This window comes from Catharus ustulatus, chromosome 2 (genome assembly GCF_009819885.2).
Source record: "Catharus ustulatus isolate bCatUst1 chromosome 2, bCatUst1.pri.v2, whole genome shotgun sequence".
NCBI lineage: Eukaryota > Metazoa > Chordata > Aves > Passeriformes > Turdidae > Catharus > Catharus ustulatus.
The window spans coordinates 54,513,670-54,536,001 of record NC_046222.1 but is presented as its reverse complement, the minus strand read 5'-3'; the positions used below and the strand labels follow the sequence as shown (position 1 = coordinate 54,536,001).

Sequence of the window (22,332 nt, the reverse complement as noted above, 5' to 3'; positions counted from 1 at the left end):
AAAAAAAAAAAAAAAGAATCCGTGCAAACGCACAAAGTTATAATTCAAGTCAGTGGGACTTCAAGTCCAGTCAATAGAACTGTGCCTAAATGTAATTAGGTACCTACCTGTATTCCTTTATGGGATTAGAGGCAAAAAAGCATACATAAAATTTAATTTCAACAGTGCAATTTAATTTCAACGCTGTTCTGTAAAAAAAAAAATCACAGGAAATCCAGAGCTATGTGCTCTTACCTTAACAAATTCATATCTCACAAACTCTGTCTTTGCATGACAGCTATCAGAAATTATTAAATAAATAGAAAAAAGACAATAGCAAAAATTACAGCCCAAGTTAAGATGTCATCCTGATCGCTTGCTTTGCTATTTTTTCCTCTATTCTTTACCATTCCAGAAATTTTTGGACAACTGTCATATCATTAAAAATAATGCATTAAATAATCAGAGAAGGCACCACAATTTAGTGCTTCCACATACTACTATGGTAGCATATTTCCCATAATTCGCTTAACAGAAATCATGATGTCCATGACAAATAAATTCAAGAATTCTGGAGACTTCTTGCTTGGAGAGATTCAAAACACAACTGGACAAAATCCTGTGCAACTTATTCTAGGTGTCCTTTTTTCAAACAGGGGGAAAGACCAGTCACAACACATCCCCTTCCAATCGAATTGACTCTGAAAATGTCAGCTTGTCTTAAAAATATAATTTTGTATTCTAATAATTTGGAATAATAGATATTTTCATAATCATCCCTTTCTTGGTATCTTTTTCAATTATTATATTTTGATTTCCATGTTCAGATAAGTCCCTTTCTTCCAAAGTAGAGAACTTCTGCAGCCTTTGAGGCTTGTTGACTCTCCTCCTGAGCTGGGATAAGTAGATAGAGAGCCTACTAATATAAAATTTTGTCTCTCTGTCAGAGAAAATAAAAGTAGATCTTTTCTCATGTTGATTTTGAAATTAGAAAAAGCACAGAATTACGAACAAAACAGCATGCAGCAAAATACATTTTGACAATAGCATTACAGTAGTCATCAAATTGAGCTGTATTCTGTTACAAGTCTATAATAGCTATAGGTATGAGAACACATTTTTGCACATCTTTTTCCAGGTATTTTTTTTTTCATTTTTCCCTCCTTTAAACATACAACTAACAGAAGGTAGGAAAAGGCTGCTGATCATACAATGATACTTTAAAGTGTCCCACTTCATGCATTTCCAAGCAAACAGATTTATTGGGCAATATGGAATAAAAAAGTATTGCTCCAGCTTTGTTTTCTGAAGTCATGTATAGAAACTTTTTTTCCTCCCCAAGGAACCATGAACAAAGTAATTTTTGTGAGTCACTGTAAACCTTAAAAAAACAAACAAAAAAAAACCCACAAAAAAAACCACCAAATCGAAAAACCTAACTCTTCTGTCTGTGATTTTTCTTTCAAAATGCTTTAAAACCATTTCTGAAAACATACCAATTTGGATTTAGCCTCAATTTCCTGAAGAACTTCATTTAACTTACAGTGGTTTGTACATTGCTATTTATCTAAGCTCAGGTGCATTGTAAGGAGCTTTTTAACAGTCTGTTGGATTTTGCAATTAATAGTGTATTTGTTTGTAGTCTTTTATATTTCTGCACTTAGGCAATTTCTCTAGCACTAGTAAACTTTTTTTTAAGAAGGAAAGGCAGCACTTTACTACTACACAATGAACCAAATCAAGTTGTATGATCTCACACACAACTTTTCTTCAACTTTTAGTTGAAATAATCTTTTTTCCGCCTAATATTCAAAGTAAGCAATACAATTTTCTTTCATATTCTTCCTGTAGTTTCCTTCCCTGTATTATTTTCTCAAAAATGCACAAAGGCCATGCCTGTCTCTGCTGTAATAGGACCTTCTCTAGGTAATACTTACTAAAAGACCCTTCACTATGCATTTTTTGTTAACTGCTGAAGCCTGTCAAGCTTAGTCACCAATTGCTAAGTCATTGAGTCATATTCCTACTCCACAGGACAGTACCATCAGAGAGATGAGGCATCACACACTAAGTATTTCCAGGATGCAGAACTTATTTCTGTCTGTACTACAGTTAGTAAAGGTGTTCAGAATTGGAAACATACACAGACAAAAAAAAGCTGTTTGCTCTTGACTACAGTGCTTTCCTGTTACACTTTTACAAGAATTGAGGCTGAAACTCCAGGGAGCAAAGGCACTGGGGGTTACTTACACAAAAACACCAATTTGGAGTCCCAAAAAAGCAGTATAGACCAATTAAATGTTACACTGTCAAAGCTACTTTAGCTCTGTTGATATGTCAGGCTATTATACTATACCCACATTTTCTACTTGGAGATATGATAACAAAATTTCTCCATATATTTTATAAATGCTTGCTTTTACAATATTATAAAATGCACCAAATGAGACCTAAAGTAACTACGTGGCACATCCTAAAGTTATAAATTAAAATTACATATACTGTGAATTGTGTCATATGACACAGCAAGATGATCTTCATGTGAACAGAGCAACTCTGTTCTGCCTACATAAAGCTTTTGACCAGACGACTTGAATTTATCACTCTACTATGATTCACCAAAAAATTATCAAAACCCTCAAACCACATTATTCAGAAGTTTATTGAGGATAATAATTCTGACAAAATCTATTGCTGAAATGCCTGTGTCTCTAAGTAATGTCTAGGGAATGGTATATTTATGGCAAAACTCACACTTGTTAAGTTAGAATTAGGACAGTTAGTTGCTTGACAAATGAGTACACATTTTTTGAATATATATCTGCACATTCAAATCTTGTACAGTGAAACCAATTTTGTATCTAAACATGAAGAAAATCAATTTGCTTGTTAAACAGGATAAATTTTTACTAGTTAGGGACAGGAATTATATTTGACAGGCTTTATTCTCTCCAATATACATTATGCACTTTAACACATGCATGAATACAAGCTAATGCTAGAAAAATATATACTAAATAACTCAAAAATATATTCTAGAATATTTATTTAAAATACTTTCTAAATCTGATATATGTCCCAAAGAGTATGAAGCATGAACTCTGGGATATGTAAAAATAACACGGGAGTTATATTTTTATGTACTTCAGCAGATCTGCTGATTTTGATTTGAAACTGGTATTCATATAATGAGATATACACATACTAGTATTTAAGAACTAGTTATTCTGAGTAGCAACAGCAAAAGCTAAAATTTTCCACAGTTGGCACGAAGAAAACTAGTCATTTATATTAAAAATTACCAAAAGCGTATCTTGCCAAAATATGAAAGACTACTTCCTCATCAACAAGTACAGCTCAGTTAGTTCCTGAAAGCTGATTAACAATAACATAATACAAAAGAAAAATCACATTTGTTCCTAGATTCAGATGTGCTACTTTAAATGAAAATTGAACTGTCATCAAAATACTTTTCTGGCTATGAAATTGGAAAAAATGAAAAACAGAATTTATGCACTCCAGTAGACTAAGTATATATGTGTTTACAAGGCAGAGTGATATGCTAAAGAAAGACATTACTTTTTTTAAGAAAACCACAAGTAACCTGAAAGCTACATGACAAAACTAGAATCAGTTACTTTGAATCTCAAATACACACCAAGAGAAATAGTGGAACATTAAGCTGATGTGTGAACAATGGCATCCCCTAAGAGATTGGTTTCTCAAAAAAAAAAAAAAAAATTAAGCACTGAAATTCAATACACAAATTCTAAGCCCATAAAATAAAGAAATGGGTTTCATAGCAAAAAATACACAAGACTGATATGAGTGACAAACATATAATGCTTGCTGGACAGAAAAGTCAACGTTTCAGTCAGCTAACTGCAACACTGAAGGCCACAAAATCATCGTTCCCCTAGAACTACTAGGCATAGAGTAGAAACAAACACTAAAATGATCTAGAGATGTAATCAAGATTTACTGTGAAAAATGATAAATCCTAAAATGGCACTGAAACAGAAGAAAGTTTAGAGCCTTATATCATAAAGCATCAGATAATGAAACACAAGCATTGCCAGCAAAATTTTTCAAGGCCTTGGCAACAAAGTCACCAAGTACAGAATTTTCAGAAACAGAATGATGATATTTAATTAAATGTAGCCATTTTACAAATACTAAAATTATTCTCCGAAGCCAATTAAGCAGTAGTTTTGAAATACAAGCTAACTTTATAAAGTGTTACATGATAAATTATTACATTTTTCTTGAATTTATTCTGAACTGCAACTTTGCAAGAACACTAGAGCAGCTACTTATAAATAAGGAATTATAATTAACACTATAGCACTAAAGGGATTTTAGCCCTCGTCCCAGAAGCACGTTGTCACACCCTCAGTGTTATTCTTTACTGTAAATACCACTTGGCTTACCTTGCGTGGTTGGAAGTCGTACTTCACACAGTGCTGGAAACCTTTGCCTTTTGACTTCAATGATGTAACTATTAAGCAGTTGCCAACAAAATGAGCAGAATACCCAACACCTTTGCTAGTGCGGAAACTGAAAAGAAAGAATTATTAATGAGATTGGGAAAAGGGGAATTATTTTAGAATAAAAAGTTCCAAATACTGTTTTAAAGTACCATGAAAAATAAAATAAATTTGTATCCAGATGGTGAATCTAATTTTCTTCCACCATTTTTTTTTAAGAGCTACTCTCCTTCAGCACTTAACTGATTCCAGGTTCCACTTAAAAATCAGTACTGCTTTTTTTTCCCTAAAATCCAAGATAGCAAATACTCTATCTATCACGTTTCACTCTCAGTTTCTTAATTAATCATCATTTAGAATAACACATCTGATTAAAGTTGGGAACAAATATCAATTACAGAACAATTGTGAGACGCCTTGCAATTTTGGGGGTTCAGAGAACAACATAGATGGTATGACATACAAATTTGGATTCAAAATAATTATCATGCAAAATAATTATTTTTCAAGACATGAAAAAAATATGCTAATGATATATGAAATTTTAATCTTCTGAGTTGTGGAATTACTTTTATTTGTCAAATGGATAAAGGACTGCAATTTTAAGAAAGTGAGTTCAACAAGGATTTCCAAGCTTTCTTGTGACTAATATCATAAAGACAGGTAATGCAGAAAAGCTCATACATTTCTCCACTTAAATTTGAAATCAAAAGCATTTTGAAGAGCAATTGTGGACTTCTTAGAAAAACACTTTGCAGAAGTAACTGGTGAAAGTTCATGAATGACATTCACTGAACAATTTAAAATAGGCAAGTCCATATCTACAGCTATGTTGCTTAATCATTTCTGAAAAGCTAAGTACAATGAAGAGTAGTTTGCTATCAATAACACTGAGTACACTGTATACAACGTCTAGATTTTTCTTTACTAAATAATTAATAAATTAAAAACAAGGACTAGACAGTAAATTTCATCTATGAATTCTAAAATGAAGCGTTGCAAATGAAAGAAATAAAACCTACTAATTTTGAGCATTTGTACAAAGTCCTGTCGCCCACTAATACTTTCTCATTCTCTTAATGCAGCTAACTTACAAAATAAACCTATGTTATTGCAATAATAATGCTTTAAATGGTTTCTTTGTTGCAACATTTTCTTCAAACACTTTTACTATTTTGTTTTTCTAGGAATATTAAGAAATGCAAACACCAAGTCCAAATTCCATCTTCCTTGATAGCTGCTGAAATAGTATCTTTTTAGTCTACCCTGTGAAATGCAATCTCGATTTTAATATGGCAAAATTTGCATATTTGTGGAACTTATTCCATCTTCAGAAACTTACAGTTAAATCAATATCTGTGTATTATTTACTGAGACAATCAAATTTTCCTCTTTGCTCACTGCCAAAAAATAGTTGATAAACCATGACCTTATGAAAAAAAAAACCTCCTTACAAGATAGGTGTTGTGATTATACCATGAGGTGATCAGGGCTTAGACAGTCATCTCCTATAAGGCCATTTGCAAGGGAGGTAAAAAAGAGACATTCAAATTCCAGAAAGCCACTTTTGTTGCAATGAATTAGAATATTTTAATTTTAAAAACAGAGTAAAGAAAACTGATGTAATAACACCTATAGATGATTTTTCTGCACCCTAATGAATCCTTGCACAGAAGTTCCTACTTCCAGTCTTGAAGCATATATAGTACATATATCTTTTTTTCCCTAAATTCAGGCTGTGTCTTCCTCATTCATTCATCTGCTTCTCTACATTGTACACAGTTCTCTCTCCCCTCAAGCTGCTGTGCTGAAAAGGAGCATTATTCCCTGCCACTGCCTTTAATAAGGTCTTCCACAGAACCCTCTCTGCAAAATTTTTTTAAAAAGTGTTTCTTTAATAAACATAAAATGTCCTCTCTAAATAAACCTAAGAATGAAGGGAAATATTACATGTTAGCCATTGCCACTGACTTAAACCACGCAAACACTTTATAACACCGCCATTCCCTTGCACCTTTTGAAGACTATTTTTAACCTGGATCATGGCAATGATCTGGCTTCCACAATGACCCCATAGGCAGTTAAACCCCTCAACGAAAGGAGCAGTGAACAGCCTCATGGAAGAATATCATTCATATACAGGTTACCCATATACACAGCATAACCACAGTGCTGAATTTTGTGCAATAAAATGAATGTTAAAAAACTTAAAATACAGCCCTTACAATAAGAGTAACTGAATGTGTTGTGAGATAGTTTGAGACTTTGATTTATCTGCTTAGGGCCTTTTACCATTCAAGGAATTTTTCAGAAAGTAAGTGCAATTCTCACAATGCCAAATCTGTTTCTCAGCAATGTAAGTCATCTTTACAGTCCAAAATGGTTTCATTTAACAGAATCCCATTCTGAAGGACATTGAAATAATACAGAGATTCATTATGTTTTGACATACAATGCTGTATTATTTGATTAGAGATGTCAAATATAGTATTTTTTTAATTACCAACAGCCAACCATTGCAAATATCAGTATGTTTTTACCTGATAAAAAATTATTATCAATGTGTAAAATGTGTCTGCTACTTTGACAAGAGCTAGAAATCATTTTGAAATAAAGAATCTCTTGAAGAAATGTCTACATCTTTATTTTTTTTCCCTTTCCAATCCTTCCTGGTTTCTGGGTTGATTTTATCTCCATTATGGTCAAATCAGATTGTTTCTGAAATTCTAAACACTGGAGTTGTCCTTATGTGTGTAACTTCCTGGAGTTCAGCACACAAACATGGGAAAGAAATGAAATAATGAAAAAAATCTGGTCATTTCTAGTAGGGCTCTTTGCCTTGGAATAGAATGAATGATTTAAAAAACATGAAACTTAGCCAAGATGTTTTTTTTCTCCTCCAAATTAATTAGAATTCTAATAAAACAGTAGTTAAAAACCTGAGTACTCAAATGTGTTCTGCTTACCTCCACGTAATACTTTGTAATACTAATCTTGACAATTTCTTTCTTGCCAAAGTTAATGTATGCTAAGATATTGCAAAGAAATTATCTTACCAATTACCTATACATGCATAATTTGCCATATCCAAAGATAAAATGGATGGAGAAAACAAGAGCAGTACCATCAACAGTCATACAGTTTTATGAGCCTTAAACTACTTCCCATAGCAGTTGGAACACAATTTTACCACAGTTTGTTCATATAAACTCTACAATTTTGTTTCATTTCAGCCGGTTTCTCAAAGCAGCTACTGAATTCCACTACACTTCCATAGCAAGAGAGCATTCTTCCATCCTTCAGTGGAATTGTTTTGGGATTCCAGTTTCTTCAGCTCAGGATTCTATAAGCAATTTAACATAAGATCATAGTATGGATATTGAGAAGATATTAATTCATTCTTGCCTAAAAGGTGTGGGTGAAATTGACATTCTACTAGCTTTGGAATTCCTCTGCAGACTTTTGCAACTGTTCTGCATTATCTCTGTCATCACAAGCCCTAGAGAAGGTCTGAAAACACTAGACAGCTTGATTTTTGGATGATTTTGTTTTTTTTCTTTCCTCCATTTCTATATCTGTAAAACTAAAATGTAGAACACACTTTCAGAAGTTTTAGCCATTCTACCATTTAATTCTTGTGGAAGCACTTTGACTTTTTATGGACAAAAAACAGTCTCAGGTAATTTTCTAATTCTTTTGCAGAACCTGATATATAATCTGAAAGAAAGCACCTCTTAAAAAATAAAAAAAATACAAGAACATAAAAAAAAACCCCTTGAAAAATCAGTCTTGGCATCCAGATTGATCATATGTAATTCCAGGCCTTACTTAATAATTATGCCACCCATCTGTTTTTTTAGCAGAAACAAGTAAAGTGATTTAGGGCATGGAGACTTCCCAGTTGAGCATGCTTAAGGTGAGCCCTAAATATCTAAATTTCCAGGGTCTTTATGACAAAGAATCTACACCTCATTTTTAAAGAGGCATTCCCAATGATCTGTTAAAGTATGATAAGGAACATTATTATTATTATTATTTTCCTATGCCTTATAATTGTGATAGTGACCATAGTAGTGTGTATCTAAAAGCTTTAATTTTCCTATTTTGCAGTCTACCACTGGATCTCAGGTTAAAAAAATTCATTTGTTGGCATCAATGCTTGGCACTTCTGTATGGTGGTCTCAAGCTGACTGACACCATCAGTTTATTATCCTATAGCAAAAACCTGCATACCTTTTCTCTATAAACTTCCCAGGCAATGCCAAACAACAGACTCCTTCTCTCCACCTCCTTCTTCATGACTGGCTAACTCCTTCCTGTCCCTTACAGGACCACCTACCCTTCTTCCTCACAAGACAGAGAGAAAATCCTCTTTTCTGGTCTTCTCTGCCCTCCTGACACTTTATATCTGTTTTTCTCACATGCATAACACCTGCGTGCCCTTTTACTCTTTTGTGATTGGTCAATACACATCATCATTCCCCACTTCTCCTACTTCAATGCTGTTCAGCTGTCTTATACAGCTGCACCCCATTAGGGATCAGGCTTGGCCACAGACCCATTCCTAATCTTCCACAACCTATTCTCCCACATTCATTCATTATAAAATGTGTTTTCCAAGGGACAGTGCACTCCCAATAGTGAACTAGTAATATTTCCAAACAGTACCCGTTTTGTCCATGGTTTCTTATAGGAAATAGCAATTCTTAACTGCAAATGACATTCCAGTAATGCTTTTGCCAAGATTTCAGCAAGGGATCACATCACCTTTATTATTGTCTCTGTTCAGACTACCCTTAAAAAGATCACATTAGCTCTTTCAGCTAGAGCAATGAAAATGGATTTTATGGTCAGTTGATAACCTACAACAATCCTTAACATCCTGCTGTAATTCTTGCTTTCTAACATATGACTACTCATTCCGTAAGCATGGCACCCCTTATGCACTGCTAGGTATATGACGTTGGTTGGCTCATACTAAAATTTCTGCTACAGAATTCTGAACCTTACCCTTTGATTTTGACTGCTTTGCCTTGTTGTTATTTATTGTTCATGCAAATGTCAGACTTCTAATTTTCTTCCAGGATTGTCACACTCAGTTTATAATTGGTAAGATAGCTACAATACTGTTCCAATACACAAATGTTAATAGACTGTCAGCAGCTGCCAAACATCATCCTCATAGATAATTAATTTTTTCTTTTTTAAGAAAAAAACAAACTGGCTTTCAGCTCTTGAAACAGCATTTAGCATGTCCCTAATAACAGAACAGCAGCAAATTTGCATCACATCTGGCAAATGTGAAAGCATTTCTTTGTTTCCCTTCTCCAGTTTTAAAAACCAGTTTTCACATCATGGTTGAGCTGATGTAACTGCTGTCTCACACCACAAAGGCACTGCACTCACTTAAAGCCTTGAGTTATTTAAATGACACATTTTTCACCTAGTTAAACTAAGATATTACATGACCCAAAAGCACATGGAAGAAAAAATGTTTGCTTTGGTATCTTTCTCTTGGTGGTGATCGTGGTGTGACACAGACTTTCATGTCTGAAACCTGTGTAAAGTTTAGATGGATATTTTTCCTATTTTGAATTACTAATTAGAGTTTTGTTTAATCTTCTAAATAATAACAATAATAAAAAAATAATAAAAAACAATAAAAAAATAATAATTTGCATTGCTCCTGTCATGGTAAAATCTGCAGGGCTACGTCTTAGGCCCTGTGTTCTTCAACACTTTCATAAACACCTTGGATGCAGGACTGGAAGGAACAAAAAAAGGAAGTCTGTAGATGGTAGAAAACTGGGGGGAGCTGTTGACCCATTTGAAGGCAGGGAGGCCCTGCAGAGAGACTGAAAAGTACGAAGGCTGGGCAATCACCAAGCATATGAAGTTCAAGAAGGGCACATGCTGGATAGTTGGACTGTGTAAAACGGGGTCTCTCTCAGTTCCACACAGAGAGGAGTTCCTCTGAGGAGTTCCTGAGGAGTTCCTCAGACAGAGATCAGAGTGCACGAATCAAGTTAAAACTGTCAGATAAACTAAAATATATTAAGCCAATCATACATGAAATAGAAATGTAAGCTTAAGTAAGTTTAAGTAAGAAAGAATATGTTTTAAGTGCTTTAAAAAGCTATAGCCTTAGAATCTAGTGTAAGAAACAAGCTTCAAAATCACAGTTCTAGACATAATAAAAATATAGTAAGAATATTTCTTACATTCTTCAGATAGAACAGATAGGTTATAAGTGCAAGTTATGTATAAACTTTTGTATTATAGAACTAGAATTCTAATAGGTTTTGAAAAAATGCTTCTGATTCATGTTTTTAGCTCATTAGGTAATTTGTAAATAAGAATCTGTGCACTGGGGAGAGGCCCCCTCTCTCCCTCTCTCCTCACATCCATCATCATCTCCTGGAAGAAGACAGGAGCTGCATCTGCAACTTCAGCCCTTCTTGGGATCTTGCAACAGAAAGCTGCTTGTATATCTAATCGAGATTCTATGCCAACAGCTTTTAGCACAGACTTCAACACTTGAGACTCCTTGTCTTCTGACACTGACGTGCCTTTACAATAGACAACTTTACAGCAACCAACAACTGCTCTTGCCCTTTTTGAAGACCTACACCCATGACAATCTTGATGCTGGATTCTGCATCTGGGATGGGGAAACCCTGGATGGACAAACAGACTGCGGAATGAGAGGCTGGAAAGCAGTGCCGTGGAAAGGAACCTGGGAGTCCGGGTTGGTGGCAAGTCAAATACAAGTCAGCAGTGCCCTGGCAGCCAGGAGAGCCAGCCCTTTCCTGGGTGCATCACGCACAGCATGGCCAGCTGGGCAGGGGAGGGGATTGTCCTGCTCTGCTCTGAGCTGGGGCAGCCTCACCTCCAGTGCTGGAGGCAGTATTGGGTGGCACAATATTAGAAAGACATTAAACTATTGGAGAGTGCCTGAAGGAGGGCCATGAGAATGGTGAAGGGTCTAGAGGGGAAGCCACATTAGGAGTGGCTGAGGTCACTTAGTCTGTTCAGCCTGGAGGACATTGAGGGGAGCCCTCATTGCAGTTACAACTTCCTTGTGAGGGGAAGAGAGGCAGGCACCGATTTCTGCTCTGTGATGAGCAGTGACAGGACCCAAGGGAATGGCCTGAACTTCTGTCAGGGAAGGTTTAGGTTGGATATCAGGAAAAGGTTCTTCATCTGGGGGTGGCTGGGCTCTGGAACAGCTCCCCAGGGAAGTGGTCACAGCATCAAGCCTGAGAGAGTTCAGGAAGTGTTTGGACAATGGTCTCAGGCACATGATGTGTTGGGGATGGGGATAGTTCTGTGCAGGGCTGAGTTGGACTCAGTGATTGTGATGGATCCCTTCCAACTCAATACATTCTGTGAGTCTGTGACTTCCTTCTGAGATTGGTATATTCATTTTCTTTCATGTGCATTACATTCCCAGTAAATTTTCACGTTTTTGGGGAACCAGTGATCAGTAAGCCATTTTTATATTCACAGATCTACTTTCCATTACCTTTAGCTAACATGCAAACTGTGCATTCCGAGTTTAACAGATTTATTTTGTAGTACCAACATTAACTGAGAATCTTTACCACCAAACAGAAAACACAACAACATTCTCTATTTAAAGCTCAAAGAAATAATATATTTAGAATTCCTAAAGAAACCACAACATTAGATTTAATGGTTTATCTAAGAGACATACATCTTGAATCCATGGATTCATGAATTGTAAAGCAAAAAGGACAGATGGTTTTCTAAGAGTTCATATACAGTGAGCAGCCATTAAAATCAGCAGATATTTGGCAGGGTTGGGGAGAAAGTATGTCAGGGACTTAAAAGAATGAGAAAGATTAACTGTTGTTAGGAAACCAGAACAAACCATAACTGCAGCATTATAAATTACTTACCAATAGAGATAGGGTTTATCCTTATCTACATTGATATTGTTTAGTGGATCCATACGAAACCAGGTGTTAAGAGTAAACCCATTTTGATAAGGCCACTTAGCAATAGGAGGCAATGCAATTGCCTGGAAGGAGGGAAGAAAAAAGAAACAAATTATTAGTTTGAGAAATACTGTTAAAAGTAATGCCTTTCTAAAATCCTGTATCATTCCAGATCTGTAGATCTGCTTTAACTTTCAAATATGAAATATAGAAAAAACCCTTTAAATAGTGATTTTGAAGCAGAAGAGCTGCTTGATGACAAATGGGAACAACACCTGGGAGTAGTACTACCACCAGCACAAGGTGTCCTCCAACTGGAGTAACTAACATGCCACCTGCACAGAGATATACCTGGTAGAGATATAATACAGTACTGGGGAGAGCCCTGCAGCTGGGAAAATGAAGTACCGCTCAGCAGCATATCCATAAAATGGTTCAGTAGACTCTTGACTCTTTCCTACTCCACTAAAGTTCTGGATGCACAAGGAGCACACGCTTTAGAGAGGGCCAACCTGGTATTTATCATGCTGATTAAAAGTTATGCTGTTTCTCTGTCTGATGTCAACACCGTGCATCACACCTGAAAATGAACTCAGTGCTAGTGAACTAGGTCCTGTCCAGTATCTTTCTTCTAATGAAATGCTTTTTTTGGGGGGTCATTTTATAAATTTCTGCCCATGTTCCACTTCAGAGGATGTATCTTCTCTATGAAGTTCTCCAGAAAGTGTACTCCAAGATGCAATAATAAAGAAGTGCGTATTTGAAACTCATATTTCTTGATTTACAGGTGTGCAATCCATCATGAGTAGTATATGAAACAAGATCCTGGAAGGATCCAAACAAAGGAAGGAGTTTCAATCAAGAACTCATGTTATTGATGTACATCTTTGGACAGGAAGGAATACTTGAAATTCTTCTCCTGCAAAACCTTCTTGGACCTCTGATAAAAAATTAAATTTAAGAGACAAATTTCATCAGGTTTTGCCTCTGAAGCCCAGAAATGTCAAAGCACTATGTGTCACTGTAGACATTCATATTCGGCAACAGCCTCTTGCTGAGGCATATACTTGTAAGAGGTTAACTGTGGTTTTAATTTATCAGGAGATAATGAAGCTTTCTCTTTCAAAACTTAGTAATTAATTCTTTACACAATCCGCCTACACATTTTGCTGACACATGTGTTTATAACGCTGGATATCAAACAAGATCAAAGAAGTAATCTAGCAAAAAATAACCCAGGTGTGAAACAGTGATTATCAGCCAGTTTACTTCCCAGATGCAATCTGCCAATCTGATAAGTCTGTTCACAAGAAATGGATATAGTGGTTTGAGCTTAAAGAAAATATCAGTGCCATTGATGGATGAAATGCAGGTAGAGCAATCTTCATGCACTGGCATGAGAACACAGGAATCTCAGGATTATTTTCTGTTAGAAGATTCCACGTTCTACCTGAGCATATACTACTCCATACCAGAATGGAACTGTACCTCAGATTTCTATTTCCCAGTATTAACCATTTGTATTTATTTTCTCAATAATCTATAAATCTGTATATAATACTTCGATTTACTTGTAGGGGTTTTTTTTTATTTTGAAAGTATGTGCAGTGAATGGAAGACAGAATATCTACTCGGGAAAGTTTGGAAAGGACTACAATTTCACCATTGTAAGTTATCTCCACTGCTTTGACAGAAAGGAAACAGCTGCTGGTATCCAGACAAAATGAAAACTTTATAGTAAAATTTATTAGCTAAACAGTCACTGTAAATGGTGATGATACAGACAAGTTCATTGTTTGATTTTCCTCTACTCTCTCCTTTATATAATATTGATTACATTATTCTAATAAAATAACACTGTTCTTTGGAATTTTCAGGTTTCCCTTTCACAGTAACTTCCCCAGACCAAAACCTGCTGCTTGATATTCATCCTCACAAGTGTAATTTCTCAACTACACAGCTACCTTTTAAGTCTGTGGAAGGCAATGTCTACACTACTCAAACATGTATTTCCCCTCTCATTTCCTTTTCAAGAATTTCTGAAACTAAATGAAGGGAAATGCAAATGAGGAGGCATTTATTTGTTCCTGAAATTGTAGTATTTTGGTTGAAAACTTACTGCAGCACTACAGCCTGGGAAGTTGAAAAAGGTATCAGGCCCATGTCTCTGTGGCATCTGATTAAGGACTGATAATAACTTAACTGCATGTCTTGGCTGTGAAAAAAAGAAAATTGCACAAAAGTCAATACAACCATTTTTGTACTCTCTAGGCTACAATGGAAAGTAACAACAGAGCAAATTAACTCTAAAATAGTTAGCAAAAATACTTCTTGAACACATGTTCAGTCAACATGAGAAAACAAATTCAAGTTTATATGTCCCAGGAGACAGTTTATGTTAACTTCAGGCTCTAATAGAATGACACTTAATGCTTTATCTGATCACAGCTTACCCAGATTCCATTTTCGCCTCGAAGCATGCTGAACAAAAGCTTCAACTCCTTGACAGTGATGCTGTAGCTGGCAAGAACCCCCAACATATCAACTAGGAGATCTTCAAAGGAAAATAAAGTTATTCTGAACTCTGAATTTCATTGCTTTGATACACACACACAAAAACAAAAAAGCTGAAAAAGTAATACCATTAAAAGTAAGTAAGTGTATGCACATACTCTAAAAATCCAACTTACTCGTACAATTTACAATGGATTTAATGTTAAATTTTACATCAGACATTAATTCTTCCCATTTCACAACATGCATCACACATTATAAACTTGTCCTCCCTGCTGTATATTTTTGGGATAAGAGGTTCTTCTTTCCACTGAAGCTAGCATTTTGCAAAAAAAATTGACCTAAAAGATGCTTTATATTAACTGAAACCCAGCATTTTATACTATAATTTGTATCATTCCCCCATTTTTGCTACAGTGATTATGCTTCTGATTTTTACTGTAATGAAAGGCCTGGGGGAAATAAAAGAAAAACACCTCCCTCTGGCCCCTGCAAAAAAACACCCCACAAAGCCACTCAAACAAAAACCCAGCAATCAAACCAAACCATAGCAAAAAGAAAGAAAAAAAGGAAAATGAACAAACAAAATCATAGCAAGAAAACAATTAAAGAGCACAATAAAAAGAGGAGACCAAAACTGCTAACAGGTATGTGGAATACAGCTTTCATTCAAGCATCTCAAAACCCCTAAACTTTTACAGTAAGAACATTAAACAATCTTCCTTTCAGAGACTATCAGGTTTAGAATTACTGATAGTGCTTGAATTTTTATTTAAAACCCCAGAATTTCATTTAAACAATTTGTTAGCTTGTTGGGTGTTGAACCTTTCCTTATACTTCACACTTTTCTCTGGCATAAAATGGACTAATAAGAATTACAACTTTCTCTAGCAGGAGGTAAACCAATTTGCTCATATTCACACATGAGGCATAAGAATTTAATTCAAAGATCAAGCAGTGAAGTCTAGAGTTTTCAAAACAAAAGAGCAGTGACACAACAGAATCAGCATTAAAATACTTCCCAATCTGTTCAACAATCAGAATTCCCCTCTCCTGCCTCCCTGCTAAAACTTGTAGAAGACATAACTTTCTGCATAAAAGTTTATATTTCATCTGTAGGACTGCATGTTATTCTTGTTTATTAGTTAAAGGATAACTCTTACAGGTGCTGACAAAGAGCAGTTTTCAGGAGAAACAATTCTTTCCAGAGACATTTCACATTCATATTTTAAAACAAATTTTCTCTTTGCAGATCCATATATATGTGGTTTTGGCAAAAGCATTAATATTTATTTAGCTTTTTCCACAATGAAACTGGGCTCTGATCCTCAGCAAGCAAAAGGTATGTGTGAAGAAACAAATATCATTTACAGAAGACATAGTAAACTGTTTGGTGAGTGAAACTGCATATCAGGAAGGGCAAAAGAAAAGCATTGGAACTTAGCAGATATTTTCACCATAAACTGTGAATATAGTCCTAATCTCCAAGTACAGCTTTTTCCCCACCTCTCATTTCCCCCTTTAAAAAGAGTACCAAGTATATTTGTGGCATATTAGGGAAAACAAAATACACCTAAGAAAGCCTTGTCTCTCATGGTGGTGAATTCTATGACTCAGCTCCTCTAGTACCTGCCCCCTACACTGTAGTCTCCAGCCTGCAGTGCAAAGCTGGCACATCTTGTACATGATCAGAAACTGGGACCAGTCACACTAAACACTCAGAAAAGTAAATAAGCACAAGTGAATATCAATCTTTGGCTGAAAATTTCACAATTCCTATTTCGTAGTGTCAGCTTTCTTTTCATACCAAGGGACTGCAAATTTTGCTTCCTTTACAGAGGAAAAATGTTAGAAGCAAAGTTGTCTGGTGAAAATCAGAACACCTTTAAAAAAAAGATCTTGCAACATAGAGGAAAAAACTGCAAATTAATACAGTCAAAACCAGAAATTATTGGTAAACTTTAAAAATCACTGAACATGTGCTGCTCTGTTTCATTTCTATAGCCCTGTACTACCTTACGGTACCAAAAAATTCTTATTTCTCCTGAAGATGTGGATAACCTAAAGGCATTAGCAATACATATTTATAAGTAATGAATTAAACATTGATGGAGAGAAACAAACATAAGCTCCCTAATTATGTAACTCTGGGTAAAATAATGACCTGGAAGATTGAAGCCCAGCAAGTAACAAGCAAAGATAAAGCAAACAACATCTGTGGAAGTTGAAGCACTTAGGGCTATTTAAAGATATTTCTGTAAAGAAACCTTTCCTCTAAAAAAGGTTTGTTTCTTGTTTCAATATAAAGACTTACAAATTATTACATAACTTTATTTATACCTATTAGAAATCTCATAGAAGTGTAAATCCCATCTGGTCTATAAATCCTAATAATCCACTCATCTATAAATGGACAGAAGTCACAAAGCATACTACAACTGGATTTTTTAAACATGTACTTCTTTTTCTTTTTTTCATAATATTAAATGAGATTACATACATAACTAGAATCTATGATCTCATTTCAGAAAAAAGATTGTACATAACAATACTAAATCCAGAAAGAGAAAACAGGCAGTTTCTCATTTTTAATGCATTTCTAATTTCTATTAATGGCACCTTCTGAATACTTTCATACTAAGCAGTTTTCATATGATCTATAAATTAACCAGCAACCTTGAAGGAATGTGTAATTCAGTCACTTTTTATGAAAATACAATAGAAAATGCCTGCCTGTCTTTCAAGTAACAATGCATATATATCAAAATGAAGGGTCTGGCATTAACTTTGGAAGATACCTTAAATAGCATGCATAAGAAAAATTTGGGAAACTACCCTCATATGTCCTTAAGCTCTTAATATCATATAGCCATGAAATTGTGAATTTTAACCCTTGTTGGTGATATAAATTAATTTCTATAGATTGTAAATAGAGAATGTGATCATTTTGCCATTTTTCCTGATGCAATGAGTTGAAAGAGGAAAGCCTGTTAACAGCCCACTAATGACAGAGCAGTCAAAACCCAAGATTGTTGCTTGAAAACTAGGAACTTGTTTCAGTGCTTAAGAATTCATTCCCACCATTTTTAGAACAATTACCTACATCATCATAACAGAACTGTGGGGAAAAAATGTGACTTAGGCGAGAGATATCTACTCTATGAGTTCAGGCCACTTTCATCATTCAGACTTTTTAGATGGGACTACAGACACACTATCCCAAAGACTCCCTCAGATCAGATGATCTGCTTCACTACTCATCACCTGGAAACAGAGACCTGTAAAATGTGAGTCCCTCAAGGAAGATCCTGTGCAGCTGTTAAAAAAAAAAATTAAAAAGCACTAATCATCTATGAAAATATTTTCTCCTGAACTACTGACAAAATGGCTGACCATTCCCTATATTAATACAACAGGCTGTCACAGTACAAAGATATTTTTCTTGAAAGGTGATGCTTCTGAAAAACAAATTGAGCCCATTTGGGTTGCCTTTGGGATTTTCAAAGTGATTAAGTTTTTATTCTTCACCACAGAATCTTTTAAATCACACGAAGTTAGATATTTGAAGTACTGAACACCTCATGAATCTGGGAGTCTTCATCTAAACCAAAAGAAAAGTTCTTATTGCAAAAGTTTAGCTACATGTTTATTTGCTGCTATTTTACTATCATAAAATCAGAAAAGAGTGGATTCAGACTGCTGTCAGAACATAAAACAGACATTACTGCCTGTCTTGTCTATTTAAACCCTATCCAGGTCTAACCAAAGTGTTTTAAAAAGGAACAAGTGAGATGACCTAAAAACGAGAAAGCAAATCCCAGAGAAGTAAATTACCAAAAAAACCTAGAAAACCTGTACCCTTTACAGGTGATAAAAGCCAACTTCAAAACATTGGACTGACAGTGATTTAACAACTGTTTTGGGAAAAAATTGGTATGAACTTCCTAGAAGTAAAAATTAACTCAGCTCTTGTTCAAAACATCCTCCCTTTAATGTTAAAAATAATTTCAACACAAAATTTCTTACTTTATTCCCTGAATTTGGGAAGTTCACAGAAATATTCGAAGCAAAACAATTCTACAATTATGAACTCAACATCTGCATAGAATCTTAGGGAACACAGACATTGCATTAGTTGTACTAATTTTGCCAAATACTGAAATCGCTATTACATTACCTTTTTTGTTACTTCTAACTTATTACTAACAATATTACTGCTTATAAAAGAACACTAAGGTACTTACAGAAATCAAGAGATAAAAGCAAAATCATCAATTTGGTTCCTTCCATGCCTTGTTCCAAAAAAACTCTCCAAACATCATCTATTTATAGTTATCAGAGAAAAACCCTAGGAAGCATGATTCTGTTCAATCCCTGCTCATGATACATAGATGAATACTCAGGTAATTAGAAACACTGAAAAGCTAAAATGTTATCAGAATTCTAGTTTTCAGTTTTGATTTTAAATTAAGTATGTATTCCCTTCATCCATGTAAGCATACCAAGCAGCAAGATTACTGAAGTTTTTTCTGCAGAAGGTCTCTTTCTGAAGCACTGTGTGATCACCTCAGAAAAAAAGATTAATGAGGTAGAATATCCATTAGGCTGTTTTTTTTCAAAATTTACTATCTCTGGCTTATATGAATATTTGCCAATTCAGAGTGATTTTTCAATTCCCAAATGCTCCTAAAAGCCAGATCATATGCTCTTGATTTCTGACTTCTGTAATTAGCTAGGCAGTTTAAAAAAAAAAACTCTCTAATGGAGGCACCATTACAGTCTTGTATGCTACATATACAAGTACTTACAGGAGATTAAATTGGACAAATTTTGTTGGTGTGATTACTCATGTAAGAACATTATTTCCATGAGTAAAACCCTGAAAAATTTTAGGATGGAAATTTTTGTTCCCATATAGAATGCACTATATTTAACATGGAATAAAAGAATATCTTTACCCTTACACTATTCTGACATACCATACTTACAAATACTGTAAAATAAAAGATATTTGGTGAAAAGCATAATTTATTAATCTATTGGTCTGTTATACTTCAGTCTGAATTTCACTGTATAGTATTTAGCATAACACTTATGATTTTAGCATTTAGATACATTTCTAAACAAGATGTTGATTATGACTTGCTTTGAAAAACAGTATGTACCTTTTCGAAATAGTTATTATTACAAACACATTTATACTGAAAAAAAAAGAGAAAAGGATCAGGAAAAAATAATTCCTCAGTAATACAGCTTTCATCCTACTGTTATCATTTTCTCACTTCTTGTCTGAAACTCTTTCTAGTTTACTGTTCCACAAAACCTGTATATACATCAAGAATCAGATCATCAAGTAAAATATTAGAATCACAGAAGGTAAACCTCTGAAATCTTTCAAAAATGCCTCACAATACAAGAATCGTAACATCCGCCACGGACTATATAAGAATTCAGAACTACTTGCACACTGTTTGGAAAGAAACTGCCTAAGCTCCCTCAGGGAAAATAAACAGTAATCATATATATCTCTTCAGGTGCCATATTTAAATGTGATGAGTAAACCTGTTCTTTATCCAAGTAATCAGGATTATAATCTGTACCCTGTAACAGAGAAGATGTAGTGCGGAATATCATAAATTCCTTCAAACATACTATGAAAAAACCTTAACTGGCTTATAACTTCATTACTTATTTTCAGTAAACAAACCAAGCATGTTATTTTTTTAATGCTGCAAAATGCTATAGGATGTTAAAACCCATACATGTAAAAAATGAAAATATACGTTAGGGATCACAGGACTACATTATGGAATTATTGTTTAATATAATCCATTCATCCAGCATTCAAAACTGTAAATAATATCTGCTATGCTGTCAGATGAGGCTATGTTTAAAATGCAACTAGAAATTGTGACATCACGATTAAAAATAACCAATGCATATAAAAACTAAAACACTGTCTTGTAGTTAAAAAGTCTAACATGCTGTTTTTAATGATTTTAATTTTTTTATCACTAAAATAACAATATCTTCTCAAATGAATTAACAACAAGTTAGGTTACACAATGTATCTACAGAGATTTTAAACTAAGAATATATTTTTGTCATTTTCCTGAAATTAATAAAAAAGTACTTCTGACTCGAATGCAGCACTAATGAAAATATAATTTTAAGTAAAAACAAAAAATCCCATACCCTTCCATAATCACAAAATATTGGCAGATCAGGAATGCAATAATTATTTTATCAGCTGGCAATTTATACCTGCAATCATGTCGTCCACAGTACTCATCTTCAGCAGTACCTGTTCAATTAAGCCAACTTCCGTGCTAGTCTGTAAATTACGGACACTTTTACGTAGAATTGCAGTGAACATACTCCAGATTTCTGCTTGGCACGTTACATCACAGTGCTCCAAAAGCTCTGACATGCATGTAATGCTCTCTGCATCCTGGATTATAAAGTTCATCTCTAGATCAAATTCTCCACCAACCAGCTAAAAAAGAAAACAAGAACAGTATTAGAATGTGAAATACATAGTTTAGTGTCTCTCATATCTTCATTGTGATCAATACAGAATATATTTTTTACATGGTTAGAGAAGTAATTTTGATAAGAGAAACTCACAGCTATGCTTTGTAAGAGCAAATTAACAATCATGCTATGCAAAACAAAGCTTGTAAAAATATACACACTACCTTTAATTTTGTCACTGTGCTGAATACAGAAACTCAATAAATAAAATCAAAATCAAATATATTTGAAGTATTTCTTCATGTAAAGTAACTGAAATGGTAGCTTGGCTCAGGCAGATGTAGTGCAGAACCTGAAAAGCTCAAGAGGCAATTGAGGCTTTTCCACCATTCTCTGAAATTTGATTACTCAAAAATAAAAAGACACTAACTTAGCTTTTCCTCCTGATATAAGCCAACATTTGCCCTTAGTTATGTGTTTGGAAGACCTTACTGCCTTTTCCATTGTCCCACCCAAACAGTCATACAGTCATGCCCAGAAAAAGAACCTCATCTGCTCTGGAGTAACACAGACACAGAAAATTTCCATTATTATACCACACATCAGCTCATCATGTGATCAAGGAGACCTACTAGATGGTGCAAGGGAGAGACTGCACCAGGAAAGGAACAAGCACTCAGACAAGAGGTGAGTTAATAGCAGTACTGATGAAATGACAGTTTGACTCCTATCTACCCAAGTACTGGCAAAACACTAGCCAAAATCCTAAACTCCAATTAAACAGCAGAACTACTACCAGGCATGTATTAGAAGGGAGGGAGGGAAAAACAAACCAGCAAAAGAAGATATAGTCAAGACCAAATGTAATTTTGATCAGTCATTTGTGTAACTTCAAGAGCTGAACTCAAGACAATCTA

General features: G+C 34.7%; 1 protein-coding gene across 14 annotated transcripts in view; it reads right to left on the bottom strand.

Annotated features, from left to right (window-relative positions):
* The window catches only part of NBEA (neurobeachin), a 471,232-nt gene that overhangs the window by 367,652 nt on the left and 81,248 nt on the right, over window positions 1-22,332 (bottom strand). For all 14 annotated transcript variants that reach the window (XM_033085485.1, XM_033085506.1, XM_033085530.1 and 11 more), the window contains exons 2-6: window positions 21,206-21,437; window positions 14,881-14,981; window positions 14,547-14,642; window positions 12,389-12,510; window positions 4,410-4,536 (exon numbers count right to left, since the gene is read on the bottom strand). In XM_033085485.1, the coding sequence (XP_032941376.1) occupies window positions 4,410-4,536; window positions 12,389-12,510; window positions 14,547-14,642; window positions 14,881-14,981; window positions 21,206-21,437 (678 nt within the window). The remainder of the gene's footprint in view (window positions 1-4,409; window positions 4,537-12,388; window positions 12,511-14,546; window positions 14,643-14,880; window positions 14,982-21,205; window positions 21,438-22,332) is intronic.